The 21,577-nt window shown below is 44.1% G+C and overlaps 1 protein-coding gene across 1 annotated transcript in view; it reads right to left on the bottom strand.

Moving 5' to 3' along the window:
- The window catches only part of pgap2 (post-GPI attachment to proteins 2), a 63,246-nt gene that overhangs the window by 646 nt on the left and 41,023 nt on the right, over positions 1–21,577 (bottom strand). The window contains exon 5 of the mRNA XM_034177584.1: positions 1,979–2,087. Coding sequence (XP_034033475.1) covers positions 1,979–2,087 — 109 coding nt within the window. The remainder of the gene's footprint in view (positions 1–1,978; positions 2,088–21,577) is intronic.

Genomic DNA, 21,577 nt, shown 5'->3' with positions numbered 1-21,577 from the left:
GGGCACGGAGCGAGAAAAAGGGGAAGGCGGGCACGGAGCGAGAAAAAGGGGAAGGCGGGCACGGAGCGAGAAAAAGGGGAAGGCGGGCACGGAGTGAGAAAAAGGGGAAGGCGGGCACGGAGTGAGAAAAAGGGGAAGGCGGGGCACGGAGCGCGAAGAGGGGGAAAGCGGGGCACGGAGCGCGAAGAGGGGGAAAGCGGGGCACGGAGCGCAAAGAGGGGGAAGGCGGGGCACGGAGTGAGGAAAAGGGGAAGGAGGGGCACTGAGCGAGAAGAGGGGAAGGTGGGGCATGGAGCGAGAAACGGGAAGGTGGGGCATGGAGCACAAAGAAAAATAAGAGAATGAAAGGACAAGAAACTGATTCACAAACATGCTTGTGTGTCTGTTTTTTCATGATGCTTCACTTTCACACTGAGCTCAGTCTGTGCTTATGTTAACAGCAAAAAATGTTTCTTGACATTTTTAACAGACCCTGTGAGCTAGCTCAATGCTAACTAAAATGGTAAACAGACTGCATTTTATACTGAGCTATTCTGTCTATATCAGAAGCTCACAGTGCTCTACAATGATGCCTCACATGATGTCATACAAGAAGCTCACTAGACACTGGGAGCAACTTGGGGATTAAAGACCTTGTCCAAGGGCCAAACATTGCACTGCTAGCCAAACATGACAACTATTAATGGCACACTAAATAAACGACAACGTCACAGCTAGAGATGGTTATCAAGAACCAGTTCTTTTCAGGTATCATTAAGAAATGATTTGATCCACCAACTTCAGAGCGGCCGTTGTTTTTGAGGGTGTTTGATGGGAAAATGATCATTTCTCTATCTGCAGTGGCTCTGCTTTGAATCTTGAACCAATGAAGCAGTGCTGCGATCCACTGCTTCGTTGGTTCTCCTCTTCAGAAGCAGAAACTCCATTTCTCATCTCCTCTCAAAGCCATTAAAACATGTCAATCATGAGTCACTTTTGTGCAGATTAAAGTGAGTAACTGGGACTCATATCTTGTTGCAAGAAAGAAATGAAAATCATCCTCCGTTCCGTTGCTCCAAATGCTGCGCTGCTCTCTACTAAGTCAAGTTAGAAAGATAGAGTCCGCTCAGAATTAATAACTTCAAAGTGAATCGCCATTTAAATCAAATGACATCTCTTTCCAAACATTGTAATACAAACAATAAACTGCAATCAATCAAAATGTTTTTTCCTCCCAAAATGAGACGTCCTGGCTGACGTGCAGCAGCCCAGACCTGCAGACTCCAGCAGCTGGCTGAGCTCAGCTCAGACGTATAAAGAGACTTTCATGCCATTAATCTCTGAAAGGAAATGCTTTTGACAACTACAGATTTTGTTTATTTCTATTTATGTCCAGAGATCAAGGATCCAGTGACCAATTATTTCATATTTATTTACTTTAAGACTCAAAATGTTGTTGACATGGAAACCTGTAAAGCCGACTTTTAGTACACAGAAAATTCAGAGGAAGTATTGATAAGGGAATCGATAATGGTATTGATAAAATCTTATCAATACCCATCCCTAGTCATAGCGGAATATGAAAATAAAAAGCAGCATGGTGGATTAGTGGTTAGTACTGTTGCCTCACAGCAAGAAGGTCATTGGTTCGATTCCCATCTGTGTCCTTTCTGTGTGGAGTTTGTATGTTCTGCCCGGGTGCTCCGGTTTCCTCCCACATACAAATACACGCAGGTTAGGTGGACTGGAGACTTCAAAAATTGTCCAGGTCTCCCTTGTAAAAGAGATCTCCATCTCAATGGGACTAACCTGGTTTAATAAAGGTTAAATTTGAATAGACGTTATTTTCAAACTTCATCGTGATTAATTCATTTTCTTTTTTCAACATCATAAGGTGCGATAATTAAATATGTGAGCTTTTATCCTCAGAGTTTAGCAGGTGACCACTGATTGGAAATGACAGCAGTACATGGCCAAAATGTCAGTCATTGTCCCTTACTTCCTGGTTCACAGTACTTGTTGTGGCGTCTGAAGAAGTAAGAAGCAGCGAGACAGCAGCTGACGTTAAACAAGAAAAGACGCAGCTTCCATCGATATGATACGACTTCCTGAAAGAGAGACAGACAGAAATGTGTGACATCATTATGGACAGTTGTCTCTGTGTATGTCTCTCTCAGCCACACACACATTTGCTGTTCATGTGCCCTGGGTCATTTGCATAACTGCTTTGGCAACACAAAAGGTGTTTTGTCAGACTTTGAATTACAAAACACACACACCACAGAGCCCAAGAGTCCACACTCCCAATGCTGCCTGCTAAACGTGAATGTCCCTTCATGGACAGCAACATTACACGTCCTAACCAGGCAAAATATTGACCAAGTGACCAGATGTAAATGTTTCATGTGCATTTTCAGTGCTAATACATGAGTGAACACATAGAAAAAACTCACAAAATACGTGTTAAAAGAAGGTTCTGACCTGAATATCGATATTTCACGTGTTTCTCCTGACCAAACTATTTCAAGATGACGTGTGTAAAGAAAAAAAAAAAAAGTCATCCTGTGATTAAAAACAACACAAAATCCTCCTGCAATTAAAACTGACACAAAATCCTCCAGTGATTAAAAACTAGGGATGCACTGATCCTGATACCAGTATTCATTTACTCGTACTTGTAATCATGAAACTTCTCTGATACTACGTGACCCGATACCCCTTCACAGCAGCATCAGCAACCTCTCAATGGGGGCACACGTAATTTCTGGACTATAAGCCGCTTTTTCCATACATTTTGAACACTGCAGCTTAAACAATGATACAGCTAATATATGGATTTTTACAGTCTTTCATGTAATTTACTCATAAGACTAAATACATCCATCAATGATGTCCACCGATTGGCTGAAAGCGGAGTAAATTCACACACAGAGTAAATAATAAAGTCTGACCTGTTCATTTTAGTGGCATTCATCAATACATGATCCTGAAGAAAAATAATCCACATAAGGCCTCCTTAAGCAACATCTGAAAATACTTTAATTCCTTGTTGTGGCTGAAAAAAGTTTCTCTGTAACTTTGGCACTTTGCGCCACAGTTCCTCGGTCAGAACTCAGATCACGGTTTCAGTGGTGGAGATTGTCCTTCAGGTGGCTGAGTTTCAGCCCCTGGTGTGACACAACAGTCACTATGCCTCTTTAACATCTCAGTTCCGACAGGCTTCAGGCGATTCTGTCTGCATGCAATTAAATTATCTCATGATCCACAAAGAAAAATCAAATAAATAAAACAATGTTAAAATTACTTTGTTTTGCCTCCATATGGTGCGCAGATGCCGCGTGACTCAGTGTGCACGCATGCTGTGCTCATCAGTGTTTACATGTTCCACCTTTGGGGAAAAACCATTTCCGGTTTGTGTATGTTACCTTTACGTATTTAATTACGAGGTCTGTTAGAAAAGTATCCAAGCTTTTAATTTTTTTTCAAAAACCATATGGATTTGAATCATGTGCGCTTGCATCAGCGCGTCGCGGCCGCACGTCTGTCTCAATGTGCCGAAAAAGTGCTGATGTTCACGTCTTTTCACAATTCCTGTGCTAGTCAGACAACATCCCGGATAAAACACAGCGTCCTGTTTGGAACTGAACGGTACATTCCACTGTTACAGGAGTTTTTGTAATGGAAAGAGGAGCAGAGGCTTCGCGTGTCACGGCGGTGCCGCATGGCGCAAAGCAACGCCGTGATGAAGCCGCACAGGACATGTTCTGGCATGTCCAGGCTCATCCACAATTTCTCGGATAATCACACGACTGAAAAACCACTGACAGCTATCTGAAAGCCATCTCAAAGCCGTCCTGTGAGACCAAAACGGAGGTGTTCTTTGTCTCACTCCATCAGCGAATCCGTTGTGACGCGCGAAGCCTCCGCGCAACTTTCCATGACAAAATCTCTTGTTAAAAGTGAAATCTGCTGGAAAATGGTTGATGTCCAGCTCTTGTGATAACCAGAGAAATTGCACACGATGGTCACGGATCCATACAGCCATCCATTTAGAAATGAAATGGTCGTTCATCCTGTCGATCGCGGCTCGGAGCGCGGCGCAACATCAGCCGCTGTGGGCCGTCCTTAAAGCGATAGTAACACTCCTTAATCTCTCTGAAGCCCATAAAATTTTCACCGAAAACCATCTGAATTTCTTGAATGGTGTCCACTTGGATGTGCCTCACAGTTTCTGAAAAAATTTTGATTAAGCAAAGCGGCAGTCTCTGAGCCATTCCTAAACAATGAAAAAAAAGACGAGAGGGGGTGGACCAGTGCTCGACTACAAAAAGCCTGCTCACAGGTGAATGACGCAACCGACAGGCGTGAAAAAACTCACGCATGCGCACGAAGGTTCAAGCTTGGTTGATGCAATCACACGTGCTTCAAATCCATATGGTTTTTGAAAAAATAAGAAGGTCGGATACTTTTCTAACAGACCTCGTAAAGTTAAAAAAAAAAATAGTGTGGAGAGTGAAAGGCTGTTCAGCTCAGTGTCACACGTAGATAAAAACAGAAATAATGCAGAGAAGCTTCTTTTCATCAAAAATAATCTGTCCCTCACATTTTCAAAAAAAGGCTTTTAGTCCTCACAGACATAAAGCAAAGTAAAACTATGGATAGTTTCAGTTCTGTTTCTGCTGTTGTATATTTTGTAGCGCTGAAGTCCACAGGTTACATTTCAGCGAGATGTCCGGCAGTGTCATGTTTTTAGGGCTGAAACGATTAGTCGCGTAACTTGAATAATTCGATTACAAAAAATGTTCAAGGCAAATTCTGTGCCTCGAAGCTTTGTTTAACATTATAGTACATATGCCAGGCCTGTGTGTGGCGCTGTAACGTCCCCAGAAAAATGAGAAGACTAGAGCATGCACTTAAGCCGTGTAAATGCTAATCAATTTAGCACAAAAGTCACCGCTTCCAATGTGGCACAGAGAGTAAAATAAAACCTTTTAGGAGAATGATGGTCCACACTGACCATCTGAAATAGAGTGACTGCACATTTAAAGTGAAGAAGTGTGTTTGTCTGCTTTTTAAAAACACTGTTTGGCCTGCTGTCCGCTCTGCGCGAGGAGTGACTATTCGCCCGGTGGCCGGCTGCTGTCTCTCTCACATCCCTCACACCGGGCGAGTCACAGCTCCATCTCCGGCCACACTGACAAACAGTGTCTGAAAGAAGATCCTCTCAGCAGCGGTCCACTCTTTTTTCTGTATTTTGCTCAGACTGAGTGTTTCGCTTTTTAATTTTCCCTTTTTTTTGGGCAACACACAACACTTCACAAACATAGTAACTTAAATAAAATAATAATTTAAAAAAGTTATTGTGAGGCTGCATGTTCAACCTCCAGCTGAAATGCATTTGCTGAGTCACAGAAAGAGGGATTAAAAAAGGTTAAATTTTACAAGTTGAGGAAAACAAAAACAGAAAGCCACATCCCATCACCATTTCAGCAAAATGTCAAGACTTTGGCCCAACTTTGGCTGAGCCCCTGACACCGGAAAAGATCCAAATCTTGTAAAAATGTGAAAAAAAATAAATGATTAGCCAGGAAAATAGAAAGGGATACTTTAAATTTAACAATCTGTGTGATGACTGTGACATTGTGCCATTGCTTAAGGAGAGCAAAAGTACTTTTTATTTGATTACTCGATTAATCGCCAGAATAATCAATAGAATACTCAAAGACTAAAATAATCAATAGCTGCTGCCCTACATGTTTGTCAAGAAACACACAATTAATGTTAAAGGACAATTTGTTGGAGTCAAAAAGTGAAGTTACATGATTTAATCAATCAATCAATCAATCAATCAATCAACTTTTTTCTTATATAGCGCCAAATCACAACAAACAGTTGCCCCAAGGCGCTCCATATTGTAAGGCAAGGCCATACAATAATTATGAAAAACCCCAACGGTCAAAACGACCCCCTATGAGCAAGCACTTGGCCACAGTGGGAAGGAAAAACTCCTTTTAACAGGAAGAAAACCTCCAGCAGAACCAGGCTCAGGGAGGGGCAGTCTTCTGCTGAGACTGGTTGGGGCTGAGGGAAAAAAACCAGGAAAAAGACATGCCGTGAAGGTGGGCAGAGATCGATCACTAATGATTAAATGCAGAGTGATGCATACGGAGCAAAAAGAGAAAGAAACAGTGCATCATGGGAACCCCCCCCCAATCTACGTCTAAAGCAGCATAAACAAGGGATGGTCCAGGGTCACCCGATCCAGCCCTAACTATAAGCCTTAGCGAAAAGGAAGTTTTAAGCCTAATCTTAAAAGTAGAGAGGGTATCTGTCTCCCTGATCTGAATTGGGAGCTGGTTCCACAGGAGAGGAGCCTGAAAGCTGAAGGCTCTGCCTCCCATTCTACTCTTACAAACCCTAGGAACTACAAGTAAGCCCGCAGTCTGAGAGCGAAGCGCTCTAATGGGGTAATATGGTACTACGAGGTCCCTAAGATAAGATGGGACCTGATTATTCAAAACCTTATAAGTAAGAAGAAGAATTTTAAATTCTATTCTAGAATTAACAGGAAGCCAATGAAGAGAGGCCAACACGGGTGAGATATGCTCTCTCCTGCTAGTCCCCGTCAGTACTCTACCTGCAGCATTCTGAACCAACTGAAGGCTTTTTAGGGAACTTTTAGGACAACCTGATAATAATGAATTACAATAGTCCAGCCTAGAGGAAATAAATGCATGAATTAGTTTTTCAGCATCACTCTGAGACAAGACCTTTCTGATTTTAGAGATATTGTGTAAATGCAAAAAGGCAGTCCTACATATTTGTTTAATATGCGCGTTGAATGACATATCCTGATCAAAAATGACTCCAAGATTTCTCACAGTATTACTAGAGATCAGGGAAATGCCATCCAGAGTAACGATCTGGTTAGACACCATGCTTCTAAGATTTGTGGGGCCAAGTACAATAACTTCAGTTTTATCTGAGTTTAAAAGCAGGAAATTAGAGGTCATCCATGTCTTTATGTCTGTAAGACAATCCTGCAGTTTAGCTAATTGGTGTGTATCCTCTGGCTTCATGGATAGATAAAGCTGGGTATCATCTGCGTAACAATGAAATTTAAGCAATACCGTCTAATAATACTGCCTAAGGGAAGCATCTATAAAGTGAATAAAATTGGTCCTAGCACAGAACCTTGTGGAACTCCATAATTAACTTTAGTCTGTGAAGAAGATTCCCCATTTACATGAACAACTGTAATCTATTAGACAAATATAATTCAAACCACCGCAGCGCAGTGCCTTTAATACCTATGACATGCTCTAATCTCTGTAATAAAATTTTATGGTCAACAGTATCAAAAGCAGCACTGAGGTCCAACAGAACAAGCACAGAGATAAGTCCCACTGTCCGAAGCCATAAGAAGATCATTTGTAACCTTCACTAATGCTGTTTCTGTACTATGATGAATTCTAAAACCTGACTGAAACTCTTCAAATAGACCATTCCTCTGCAGGTGATCAGTTAGCTGTTTTACAACTACCCTCTCAAGAATCTTTGAGAGAAAAGGAAGGTTGGAGATTGGCCTATAATTAGCTAAGATAGCTGGGTCAAGTGATGGCTTTTTAAGCAATGGTTTAATTACTGCCACCTTAAAGGCCTGTGGTACATAACCAACTAACAAAGATAGATTGATCATATTAAGATCGAAGCATTAAATAATGGTAGGGCTTCCTTGAGCAGCCTGGCAGGAATGGGGTCTAATAAACATGTTGATGGTTTGGATGAAGTAACTAATGAAAATAACTCAGACAGAACAATCGGAGAGAAAGAGTCTAACCAAATACCGGCATCACTGAAAGCAGCCAAAGATAACGATACATCTTTGGGATGGTTATGAGTAATTTTTTCTCTAATAGTCAAAATTTTGTTAGCAAAGAAAGTCATGAAGTCATTACTAGTTAAAGTTAATGGAATACTCAGCTCAATAGAGCTCTGACTCTTTGTCAGCCTGGCTACAGTGCTGAAAAGAAACCTGGGGTTATTCTTATTTTCTTCAATTAGTGATGAGTAGAAAGATGTCCTAGCTTTACGGAGGGCTTTTTTATAGAGCAACAAACTCTTTTTCCAGGCTAAGTGAAGATCTTCTAAATTAGTGAGACGCCATTTCCTCTCCAACTTACGGGTTATCTGCTTTAAGCTACGAGTTTGTGAGTTATACCACGGAGTCAGGCACTTCTGATTTAAAGCTCTCTTTTTTAGAGGAGCTACAGCATCCAAGTTGTCTTCAAGAGGATGTAAAACTATTGACGAGATACTCTAACTCCCTTACAGAGTTTAGGTAGCTACTCTGCTCTGTGTTGGTATATGACAGAGAACATAAAGAAGGAATCATATCCTTAAACCTAGTTACAGCGCTTTCTGAAAGACTTCTAGTGTAATGAAACTTATTCCCCACTGCAGGGTAGTCCATCAGGGTAAATGTAAATGTTATTAAAAAATGATCAGACAGAAGGGAGTTTTCAGGGAATACTGTTAAGTCTTCTATTTCCATACCATAAGTCAGAACAAGATCTAAGATATGATTAAAGTGGTGGGTGGACTCATTTACTTTTTGAGCAAAGCCGATAGAGTCTAATAACAGATTAAATGCAGTGTTGAGGCTGTCATTCTCAGCATCTGTGTGGATGTTAAAATCGCCCACTATAATTATCTTATCTGAGCTAAGCACTAAGTCAGACAAAAGGTCTGAAAATTCACAGAGAAACTCACAGTAACGACCAGGTGGACGATAGATAATAACAAATAAAACTGGTTTTTGGGACTTCCAATTTGGATGGACAAGACTAAGAGACAAGCTTTCAAATGAATTAAAGCTCTGTCTAGGTTTTTGATTAATTAATAAGCTGGAATGGAAGATTGCTGCTATAAAACTGGTTTTTGGGACTTCCAATTTGGATGGACAAGACTAAGAGACAAGCTTTCAAATGAATTAAAGCTCTGTCTAGGTTTTTGATTAATTAATAAGCTGGAATGGAAGATTGCTGCTAATCCTCCGCCACGGCCCATGCTACGAGCATTCTGACAGTTAGTGTGACTCGGGGGTGTTGACTCATTTAAACTAACATATTCATCTTGCTGTAACCAGGTTTCTGTTAGGCAGAATAAATCAATACGTTGATCAATTATTATATCATTTACCAACAGGGACTTAGAAGAGAGAGACCTAATGTTTAATAGACCACATTTAACTGTTTTAGTCTGTGGTGCAATTGAAGGTGCTATATTATTTTTTCTTTTTGAATTTTTATGCTTAAATAGATTTTTGCTGGTTATTGGTGGTCTGGGAGCAGGCACCGTCTCTACGGGGATGGGGTAATGAGGGGATGGCAGGGGGAGAGAAGCTGCAGAGAGGTGTATAAGACCACAGCTCTGCCTCCTGGTCCCAATGCTGGACAGTCACAGTTTGGAGGATCCAAGAAAATTGGCCAGATTTCTAGAAATGAGAGCTGCTCCATCTAAAGTGGGATGGATGCCGTCTCTCCTAACAAGACCAGGTTTTCCCCAGAAGCTTTGCCAATTATCAATGAAGCCCACCTCATTTTTTGGACACCACTCAGACAGCCAGCAATTCAAAGAGAACATGCGGCTAAACATGTCACTCCCGGTCCGATTGGGGAGGGGCCCAGAGAAAACAACAGAGTCCGACATTGTTTTGCAAAGTTACACACCGATTTAATGTTATTTTAGTGACCTCCGATTGGCGTAACCGAGTGTCATTACTGCCGACGTGAATTACAATCTTACCAAATTTACGCTTAGCCTTAGCCAGCAATTTCAAATGTCCTTCGATGTCGCCTGCTCTGGCCCCCGGAAGACAATTGACAATGGTTGCTGGTGTCGCTAACTTCACATTTCTCAAAACAGAGTCGCCAATAACCAGAGTTTGATCCTCGGCGAGTGTATCGTCGAGTGGGGAAAAACGGTTAGAGATGTGAACGGGTTGATGGTGTACACGGGGCTTCTGTTTAGGGCTACGCTTCCTCCTCACAGTCACCCAGTCGGCCTGCTTTCCCGACTGCCCGGGATCTGCCAGGGGGTAACTAACGGCGGCTAAGCTACCTTGGTCCGCACCGACTACAGGGGCCTGGCTAGCTGTAGAATTTTCCACGGTGCGGAGCCGAGTCTCCAATTCGCCCAGCCTGGCCTCCAAAGCTACGAATAAGCTGCACTTATTACAAGTACCGTTACTGCTAAATGAGGCCGAGGAATAACTAAACATTTCACACCCAGAGCAGAAAAGTACGGGAGAGACAGGAGAAGCCGCCATGCTAAACCGGCTAAGAGCTAGTAGCTACGCAACCTAGCGGATTCCTAAAAACACACAAAGTGAGAGACATAAAGTGAACAGTTTGTCAATAAAAACAAAGCTAATGATATTGGTAGCAGTTACAGTCAAAAAGTAAGAAACAACTGATGAATAAAACATGTTTTCAAAGTCATCATAAAACTGTAATGTATCATTAAGTATTTGTATCGGTACTCGGTATCGGCGAGTACCCAAATGTATGTACTTGTACTCAGTCTGGAAAAAAGTGGTATTGGTGCATCCCTGTTAAAAATAACACAAAATCCTCCAGCAACTAAAAATGGCCCAAAATCCTCCAGCAACTAAAAATGGCCCAAAAACATTTCTCACTAGCTTTGACAGAATATATGAGTAACATGTTATATAAACACACAAAACAACGCAATTTTGGAGAGAACAGCCACTGACTTTGTGGTGCAGCTCTACTCACCCAACCACTCAAAAACAAAACTGAACAGATTAAAAACAGAAACTGACTTTTTAACCTCTTAAAATACTTCTAAAGTAGGTCAAGGTGAGCCATGTTTGAACTTGTCCAAGGTCTGTGTCCCAAGAATGTTTCCTGTTGAAGACTCTGGTAGTAACAGGACTGGACTGATGCTGAGCAAAAAAACAAACAACAAAAAAAACGGACAGACACAAAGCCATCGCAATACCCGATGGTCATCAAATATGGCCATCGGGTAATGACACAAAATCCTCCAGTGATTCAAAATGACATAAAATCCTCCCGCGATTAAAAGGTCACAAAATCCTCCCGTAACTAAAGATGACAAAATCTTCCAGCAATTAAACACGACACAAAATCCTCCCACGAGTAAGAAAAAAAAAAAAAAAAGACAAAAAATACTCCCGTGATTAAACAAAAAAAAAAAACAAAAACAAAACATAAAACCCTCCCGCGATGAAAAAAAAAGACACGAAATCCTCCCGCAATTAAAAAAAAAAAAAAGACACGAAATTCTCCCACGCGAAAAAAAAAAAAAACGACACGACATCCTCCCACGATTAAAAACGACAACCTAAAATCCTCCAGCGATTAAAAAATGACATGAAATCCTCCCGCGATGAACGACATAAAATCCTCCCGCGATTAATAATATAAAATCCTCCCGCCATTGACAACAACATAAAATGGTCCTGCGACTAATAACAACATAAAATCCTCCCGTGATTAACAACAACATAAAATCCTTGAGTGATCAAAAATAACAACATATTCTGATCAAGTAGGTTTTGTTAAAGGGAGGTCCGCTTGTGATAACCTAAGGAGGTGACTTCACTTGTTTTGGCAAAGTCATGAGAAAGACGTTCCTGCGGCTGCCTTCTCCCTTGATGCAGAGAAGATGTTTGATAGAGTCGAATGGAGGTTTTTGTTCTGTGTGCTAGAAAAATTTGGATTTGGGAAGGATTTTTTATTTTTAAATTGGATTAAAATAATTTACGCAAAACCAAGTGGCCTGATTTCACCATTTTTCAGGCTCTTTAGGGGAACTAAGCAGGGCGATCCTATTTCCCTAATTTTATTCATATTAAGTATTGAGCCACTAGCTGTTTCAATACGGAAGGAGACGAACATTAAAGGGGTTGTTGCAAACTTTTTCTTTACGCTGACGATATTTTGTGTTTGGTGTCAGATCCTGCGGCCTCTACTCAGGCTCTTCTTGATAAGGTTGATTTTTTTTCTCTACAGTATCTGGCTATAAGGTTAACTGGCATAAATCAGAGGCTATGGCTGTGTCCAAAGTATGCCAACCAGCTATGGTTAGTGCAGGTAATTTTAAGTGGCTTTCAACAGGCAGCTATGGCTGTGTCCAAAGTATGCCAACCAGCTATGGTTAGTGCAGGTAATTTTAAGTGGCTTTCAACAGGCATGAAATATCTGGGTGTGAAATTATGCGCTAACTTACTAGAACTAATGCCAATCAATGACTTCTCTCCTCACTAAAATCAAGAAAAGCCTGGAAAAGTGGAAAATGTTGAATTTATCACTTTGGGGGAAGATTAACACTATAAAAATCATTCTCAATCATCAAAGTCATTCTCTCAAAAATTCTTGAAAGGGTAGTTGTAAAACAGCTAACTGATAATCTGCAGAGGAATGGTCTATTTGAAGAGTTTCAGTCAGGTTTTAGAATTCATCAGTATATTCAGGCAGTATTATTAGAAAGCATTGCTTAAATTTTCATTGTTACGCAGATGATACCCAGCTTTATCTATCCATGAAGCCAGAGGACACACACCAATTAGTTAAACTGCAGGAATGTCTTACAGACATAAAGACATGGATGAGCTCTAATTTCCTGCTTTTAAACTCAGATAAAACTGAAGTTATTGTACTTGGCCCCACAAATCTTAGAAACATGGTGTCTAACCAGATCCTTACTCTGGATGGCATTACCCTGACCTCTAGTAATACTGTGAGAAATCTTGGAGTCATTTTTGATCAGGATATGTCCTTCAATGCGCATATTAAGCAAATATGTAGGACTGCTTTTTTGCATTTGCGCAATATCTCTAAAATTAGAAAGGTCTTGTCTCAGAGTGATGCTGAAAAACTAATTCATGCATTTATTTCCTCTAGGCTGGACTATTGTAATTCATTATTATCAGGTTGTCCTAAAAGTTCCCTGAAAAGCCTTTAGTTAATTCAAAATGCTGCAGCTAGAGTACTGACGGGGACTAGAAGGAGAGAGCAAATTTCACCCATATTGGCCTCTCTTCATTGGCTTCCTGTTAATTCTAGAATAGAATTTAAAATTCTTCTTCTTACCTATAAGGTTTTCAATAATCAGGTCCCATCTTATTTTAGGGACCTCATAGTACCATATCACCCCAATAGAGCGCTTCGCTCTCAGACTGCAGGCTTACTTGTAGTTCCTAGGGTTTGTAAGAGTAGAATGGGAGGCAGAGCCTTCAGCTTTCAGGGTCTTCTCCAGTGGAACCAGCTCCCAATTCGGATCAGGGAGACAGACACCCTCTCTACTTTTAAGATTAGGCTTAAAACTTTCCTTTTTGCTAAAGCTTATAGTTAGGGCTGGATCAGGTGACCCTGAACCATCCCTTAGTTATGCTGCTATAGACTTAGACTGCTGGGGCGTTCCCATGATGCACTGAGTGTTTCTTTCTCTTTTTGCTCTGTATGCACCACTCTGCATTTAATCATTAGTGATTGATCTCTGCTCTCTTCCACAGCATGTCTTTTTCCTGATTCTCTCCCCTCAGCCCCAACCAGTCCCAGCAGAAGAATGCCCCTCCCTGAGCCTGGTTCTGCTGGAGGTTTCTTCCTGTTAAAAGGGAGTTTTTCCTTCCCACTGTCGCCAAGTGCTTGCTCACAGGGGGTCGTTTTGACTGTTGGGGTTTTTCTGTAATTATTGTATGGCTTTTGCCTTACAATATAAAGCGCCTTGGGGCAACTGTTTGTTGCGATTTGGCGCTATATAAATAAAATTGATTTGATTTTAAAATGGTTATTGCAGCGCAATCCAATTATCTGTCAATGATGCTTCCAATTTCAGTATCTGGCGAATATTTTAGGCAATACAATCAAATGGTAACAGATTATCTGTGGAATGGCAAAAAACCAAGGATAAAATTACAGAAGTTGTATATAATAAGAAGGGATGGCGGGTTGACACTGCCAAATGTGGAACTGTACAACACTGCCTTTGAGATGAGTAAACTTGTGAATCACTGTAAAACGGGGGATACTGATATCGGATGGGTAGCTGTTGAGCAGGAGAATACAGCCCCCTTTAGTCCATTTGATCTTCTGAGACAAAAAAATCCATGCAAAGGTTAAGAGCCTAATCCAATTTTGCAACATTCTAAAAATGTTTGGACTAAATTTTATAAACTTGTCAGAATTTCCCCTTATAAACAATTATATTCATCACTTTGGAACAATCCAGCAATAAAAATGGGAGGAAAAGTTGTTTTTTGGGCTTCCTGGCTGTCGAGGGGCATCAGAAGCATATTGGACCTTGTTGAGGACAAAACAGTCAAAGCTTATCTGGATTTCAAAACAAAATTTAATTTGGGAAATAAATCTGAATTTTGGCAATGTCTGCAAATAAGAAGTGGTTTGAGTAAGATACTTAAGCAGATATCTGATCAAGACAATGTTGTGCAGACTTACCTTGAATTACCCCAAAAGTCTCAGTCAGCATCTATGTTTTATAAAATGTCATCTAGAGCAATGTATGATAAAAGTGAGAGTCTAAGACTTGTTTGGCAGAAGGATCTGAATGAGGACACTGATAAAGACTCATGGCATACGATAATCTCCTCTGTCGGATGGTTCACAGGAGAAGCACAAGGAAAACAGATTCTTCATAGATTTTATTATACACCTACATGACTTTTTAAAATGGGTATCCTTAAAAATAATGTGTTGGAAGTATAACTGTCAAGAAGGTACTTTTATTCATGCTATGTGGGCTTGTCCTGTGGTTCAACCATTTTGAAAAATAATAATTAAAACATTTGAGGAATGGTTGGGGGCACGCTTGCCTGAGTCTGCTCAACTCTGTCTGTTGGAAGACAGATCCTGTCTTCCCAATATTGCTAAAAGTAGTAGTGCTCTGGTGCTAACACGCTTTGTTCTAGCTGCTAGAGTTATTCTTCAAAAGTGGAAAAATCCAGAGGCCCCTGTGTTTAAGGAATGGGTTAATTCCATGACGGATAGAGCTTCATATGAACTTTTGGTTGCCAAACTGCAGAATCGGAAATAATCATACTGGGAAGTATTTAGATCTTATCTAAGAAGTTAGACAAATTTTGTTTTATTCCTGGTTAATTTGGTATACTTGTATTTTGGTTTTAATGTACATTTGGAGTAGTGTTGCTGTTATGTTTAGTCTGTGCTGTTCTGTTTTTGTTTTATGTTAAAACTTAATAAATACCTTAATAACAAAAAACAAAAACAAAACAAAAAACCCAACAATAAAATAACACAAAATGCTCCCGCGATGAAGAACGACATAAAATCCTCCCGTAAGTAAAAACAATATAAAATGCTCCCGTGATTAACAACGACATAAAATCCTTCCGTGATTAACAACATAAAATCCTCCCATAAGTAAAAACGACATAAAATCCTCCCGTGATCAAAAACAGCAACATAAAATGCTCCAGTGATCAACAACATATGGGCAGCTTAGTGAGAAAAATCAGCCACGAGGACCCAAAACATGGAAAGTGACATTTCACCGATTTTAATGAAATTTGGTGTATCGACAGTATTTGGCTGGTGTATAACTGTCACACAATACTTTAACATATCCTTCAGTGGTTGCCATGGTAACCAGTCTTGTATTTTTAGGCTAAAGTGTGCCCGTTTACAGATGTGAAACAATGGTGAAAGAGGCATTTTTCAGAGCAGAATAAATGTGAGAAAATTTGATGTCAAACATTTACCACATATCAAGCAGCACATCTCGCTTTGTCAGAAAAGTAAATTTTTTTTGTCAAAGAAGTCAATCATTTGTAAATTAGAATTCATTTATGGGGACATGAATTTGCTATGCAAAAAAGCTTAAAAAAACCCCAAACAAAACAAAAAACAAAAATGCTACAATGTAAACTGTCGCTATGTGGACCATACCTATGGCCTATCGTTCAGTAAATACAAAGACAAACATTTAATCTTACCATATATGTAAAAAAAATCCAATCGCATAACAAGGAATTCATGTCAGGAAGCCAAGCACAATTCCAAATTTGCTGCCATTTCTAGTGTGATCTGCAGTTGAACTTGCGTGCAAACGGTTCAATCAGTTTGTGGTCTGTGTCCATTAGTCACCTGACAGTGGTGATGTATTCTGTGTGACAATTTGTCCAGTCAGTGTCTTGTAGTCACCTGCCGACCTGGTGGTGGCGATTCGTGTGTGCGGCAGTATGTCACGGTGCCCTGTGTGTGTGTGTGTGTCACCTGGTGGTGGCGACTCGTGTGTGTGCGGCAGTATGTCACGGTGCCCTGTGTGTGTGTGTGTGTCACCTGGTGGTGGCGACTCGTGTGTGTGCGGCAGTATGTCACGGTGCCCTGTGTGTGTGTGTGTGTGTGTGTGTCACCTGGTGGTGGCGACTCGTGTGTGTGCGGCAGTATGTCACGGTGCCCTGTGTGTGTGTGTGTGTGTGTCACCTGGTGGTGGCGACTCGTGTGTGTGCGGCAGTATGTCACGGTGCCCTGTGTGTGTGTGTGTGTGTGTGTGTGTCACCTGGTGGTGGCGACTCGTGTGTGTGCGGCAGTATGTCACGGTGCCCTGTGTGTGTGTGTGTGTGTGTGTCACCTGGTGGTGGCGACTCGTGTGTGTGCGGCAGTATGTCACGGTGCCCTGTGTGTGTGTGTGTGTCACCTGGTGGTGGCGACTCGTGTGTGTGCGGCAGTATGTCACGGTGCCCTGTGTGTGTGTGTGTGTGTCACCTGGTGGTGGCGACTCGTGTGTGTGCGGCAGTATGTCACGGTGCCCTGTGTGTGTGTGTGTGTGTGTGTCACCTGGTGGTGGCGACTCGTGTGTGTGCGGCAGTATGTCACGGTGCCCTGTGTGTGTGTGTGTGTGTGTCACCTGGTGGTGGCGACTCGTGTGTGTGCGGCAGTATGTCACGGTGCCCTGTGTGTGTGTGTGTGTGTGTGTGTGTGTGTCACCTGGTGGTGGCGACTCGTGTGTGTGCGGCAGTATGTCACGGTGCCCTGTGTGTGTGTGTGTGTGTGTGTCACCTGGTGGTGGCGACTCGTGTGTGTGCGGCAGTATGTCACGGTGCCCTGTGTGTGTGTGTGTGTCACCTGGTGGTGGCGACTCGTGTGTGTGCGGCAGTATGTCACGGTGCCCTGTGTGTGTGTGTGTGTGTCACCTGGTGGTGGCGACTCGTGTGTGTGCGGCAGTATGTCACGGTGCCCTGTGTGTGTGTGTGTGTGTGTCACCTGGTGGTGGCGACTCGTGTGTGTGCGGCAGTATGTCACGGTGCCCTGTGTGTGTGTGTGTGTGTGTCACCTGGTGGTGGCGACTCGTGTGTGTGCGGCAGTATGTCACGGTGCCCTGTGTGTGTGTGTGTGTGTGTCACCTGGTGGTGGCGACTCGTGTGTGTGCGGCAGTATGTCACGGTGCCCTGTGTGTGTGTGTGTGTGTGTCACCTGGTGGTGGCGACTCGTGTGTGTGCGGCAGTATGTCACGGTGCCCTGTGTGTGTGTGTGTGTGTGTCACCTGGTGGTGGCGACTCGTGTGTGTGCGGCAGTATGTCACGGTGCCCTGTGTGTGTGTGTGTGTGTGTCACCTGGTGGTGGCGACTCGTGTGTGTGCGGCAGTATGTCACGGTGCCCTGTGTGTGTGTGTGTGTCACCTGGTGGTGGCGACTCGTGTGTGTGCGGCAGTATGTCACGGTGCCCTGTGTGTGTGTGTGTCACCTGGTGGTGGCGACTCGTGTGTGTGCGGCAGTATGTCACGGTGCCCTGTGTGTGTGTGGCAGTATGTCACGGTGCCCTGTGTGTGTGTGTGTCACCTGGTGGTGGCGACTCGTGTGTGTGCGGCAGTATGTCACGGTGCCCTGTGTGTGTGTGTCACCTGGTGGTGGCGACTCGTGTGTGTGCGGCAGTATGTCACGGTGCCCTGTGTGTGTGTGTCACCTGGTGGTGGCGACTCGTGTGTGTGCGGCAGTATGTCACGGTGCCCTGTGTGTGTGTGTCACCTGGTGGTGGCGACTCGTGTGTGTGCGGCAGTATGTCACGGTGCCCTGTGTGTGTGTGTGTCACCTGGTGGTGGCGACTCGTGTGTGTGCGGCAGTATGTCACGGTGCCCTGTGTGTGTGTGTCACCTGGTGGTGGCGACTCGTGTGTGTGCGGCAGTATGTCACGGTGCCCTGTGTGTGTGTGTCACCTGGTGGTGGCGACTCGTGTGTGTGCGGCAGTATGTCACGGTGCCCTGTGTGTGTGTGTCACCTGGTGGTGGCGACTCGTGTGTGTGGCAGTATGTCACGGTGCCCTGTGTGTGTGTGTGTCACCTGGTGGTGGCGACTCGTGTGTGTGTGGCAGTATGTCACGGTGCCCTGTGTGTGTGTGTCACCTGGTGGTGGCGACTCGTGTGTGTGGCAGTATGTCACGGTGCCCTGCGTGTGTGTCACCTGATGGTGCCCTGCGTGTGTGTGGCAGTATGTCACGGTGCCCTGCGTGTGTGTCACCTGATGGTGCCCTGCGTGTGTGTGGCAGTATGTCACGGTGCCCTGTGTGTGTGTGTGTCAACTGGTGGTGGCGACTCGTGTGTGTGGCAGTATGTCACGGTGCCCTGTGTGTGTGTGTGTCAACTGGTGGTGGCGACTCGTGTGTGTGTGGCAGTATGTCACGGTGCCCTGTGTGTGTGTGTGTCAACTGGTGGTGGCGACTCGTGTGTGTGTGGCAGTATGTCACGGTGCCCTGTGTGTGTGTGTGTCAACTGGTGGTGGCGACTCGTGTGTGTGGCAGTATGTCACGGTGCCCTGTGTGTGTGTGTGTCAACTGGTGGTGGCGACTCGTGTGTGTGGCAGTATGTCACGGTGCCCTGTGTGTGTGTGTGTCAACTGGTGGTGGCGACTCGTGTGTGGCAGTATGTCACGGTGCCCTGTGTGTGTGTGTGTGTGTCAACTGGTGGTGGCGACTCGTGTGTGGCAGTATGTCACGGTGCCCTGTGTGTGTGTGTGTGTGTCAACTGGTGGTGGCGACTCGTGTGTGGCAGTATGTCACGGTGCCCTGTGTGTGTGTGTGTGTGTCAACTGGTGGTGGCGACTCGTGTGTGGCAGTATGTCACGGTGCCCTGTGTGTGTGTGTGTGTCAACTGGTGGTGGCGACTCGTGTGTGGCAGTATGTCACGGTGCCCTGTGTGTGTGTGTGTCACTGGTGGTGGCGACTCGTGTGGCAGTATGTCACGGTGCCCTGTGTGTGTGTGTGTGTGTGTGTCAACTGGTGGTGGCGACTCGTGTGTGGCAGTATGTCATGGTGCCCTGTGTGTGTGTGTGTGTGTCAACTGGTGGTGGCGACTCGTGTGTGGCAGTATGTCACGGTGCCCTGTGTGTGTGTGTGTGTCAACTGGTGGTGGCGACTCGTGTGTGGCAGTATGTCACGGTGCCCTGTGTGTGTGTGTGTGTCAACTGGTGGTGGCGACTCGTGTGTGGCAGTATGTCACGGTGCCCTGTGTGTGTGTGTGTGTGTGTGTGTGTGTCAACTGGTGGTGGCGACTCGTGTGTGGCAGTATGTCACGGTGCCCTGTGTGTGTGTGTGTGTGTGTGTGTGTGTCTCAACTGGTGGTGGCGACTCGTGTGTGGCAGTATGTCACGGTGCCCTGTGTGTGTGTGTGTGTGTGTCACCTGGTGGTGGCGACTCGTGTGTGTGGCAGTATGTCACGGTGCCCTGTGTGTGTGTGTGTCACCTAGTGGTGGCGACTCGTGTGTGTGGCAGTATGTCAAGGTGCCCTGTGTGCGTGTGTCAACTGGTGGTAGCGACTCGTGTGTGTGGCAGTATGTCACGGTGCCCTGTGTGTGTGTGTGTGTCACCTGGTGGTGGCGACTTGTGTGTGTGTGTGTGTGTGTGGCAGTATGTCACGGTGCCCTGTGTGTGTGTGTGTGTGTGTCTCACGTAGTGTTGGCGACTCGTGTGTGGCAGTATGTCACGGTGCCCTGTGTGTGTGTGTCACCTAGTGTTGGCGACTCATGTGTGGCAGTATGTCACGGTGCCCTGTGTGTGTGTGTCACCTAGCGTTGGCGACTCGTGTGTGGCAGTATGTCACGGTGCCCTGTGTGTGTGTCACCTAGCGTTGGCGACTCGTGTGTGGCAGTATGTCACGGTGCCCTGTGTGTGTCACCTAGTGTTGGCGACTCGTGTGTGGTAGTATGTCACGGTGCCCTGTGTGTGTCACCTAGTGTTGGCGACTCGTGTGTGTCAGTATGTCACGGTGCCCTGTGTGTGTGTCAACTGGTGGTGGCGACTCGTGTGTGTGGCAGTATGTCATGGTGCTCTGTGTATGTGTCACCTGGTGGTGGTGACTCGTGTGTGTGGCAGTATGTCACGGTGCCCTGTGTGTGTATGTCACCTGGTGGTGGCGACTCGTGTGTGTGGCAGTATGTCACAGCGCCCTGTGTGTGTATGTGTGTCACCTGGTGGTGGCGACTCGTGTGTGTGTGGCAGTATGTCATGGTGCCCTGTGTGTGTGTGGCAGTATGTCATTGTGCCCTGTGTGTGTGTGTCACCTGGTGGTGGCGACTCGTGTGTGTGTGTGTGGCAGTATGTCACAGTGCCCTGTGTGTGTGTGTGTGTGTGTGTGTCACCTGGTGGTGGCGACTCGTGTGTGTCTGGCAGTATGTCACAGTGCCCTGTGTGTGTGTGTCACCTGGTGGTGACATGTTCTGTGTCATTCTAAGGAGGGAGTGGCTGTTCTCAGATCAATTAATCAAGCAAGCAAACAATTAAATCAGTGTATCTGTGAATAAAGGACACTGTGACATTAACATCTGTGAATATTAATTCAATTAACCTGTCAAGGCTTTACACATATGTGTTGTTGCACATTTCTTCTTGTGGAACTTCAGATCAAATGGTTTTTCATAGGGAAGACTGGTTTCCTTCTGTTTTCTTTTCATCAAAGTGCTTAATATAAAAGGTGACAAGTTTTACAAATTAGCAAAGGGGTCACTCTTGACATGTGATAAGATGACAGAGTCTTTGCGTGATCCACTGTTTTATTTTCACTGGTCCAATCAATCTCACCATTTTCAGTTTTCCGCTTCTTCAAAATATGGCTACGTAGTCTACAGAGGTCACTCTTGAAATGATAGGGGCTGAGGATGACCTGCATATTGTTAGGGGTCACATTAATTTCATCATCTTCACTGATTCCACAATTTTGTCCATTTCTTCAAAATATGGCTCGATTTGTCTCACATGTATTGACACATAATGACGTATGCAGCAACTTTAGAATATATCAACATAGTCACTCTTTTGATAAATAACAGGGTGCATGGATAATCCACACATATGCAAAGGTCCCATCAATTTCACACTTTTCAATGCTTTCACGCAATTTTCCATCACTTGAAAATAAAGTCACATTCATGTGAAACATATAGGCACTTGATATAAAAGGCAACAGTTTTAAATTATATTTACATGGACTATAAGGGGGTCACACTTTAAATGACATATGATGATAAGGTATATAGATGATCTGCAAATATGCAGGGATCCGGTAAATTTTACCATTTTCACCG

This window comes from Thalassophryne amazonica, chromosome 9, assembly GCF_902500255.1.
Source record: "Thalassophryne amazonica chromosome 9, fThaAma1.1, whole genome shotgun sequence".
Taxonomy (NCBI): Eukaryota; Metazoa; Chordata; class Actinopteri; order Batrachoidiformes; family Batrachoididae; genus Thalassophryne; species Thalassophryne amazonica.
Note: the sequence above shows the minus strand (reverse complement) of the source record. Positions and strands in the feature narration are given on the sequence as shown.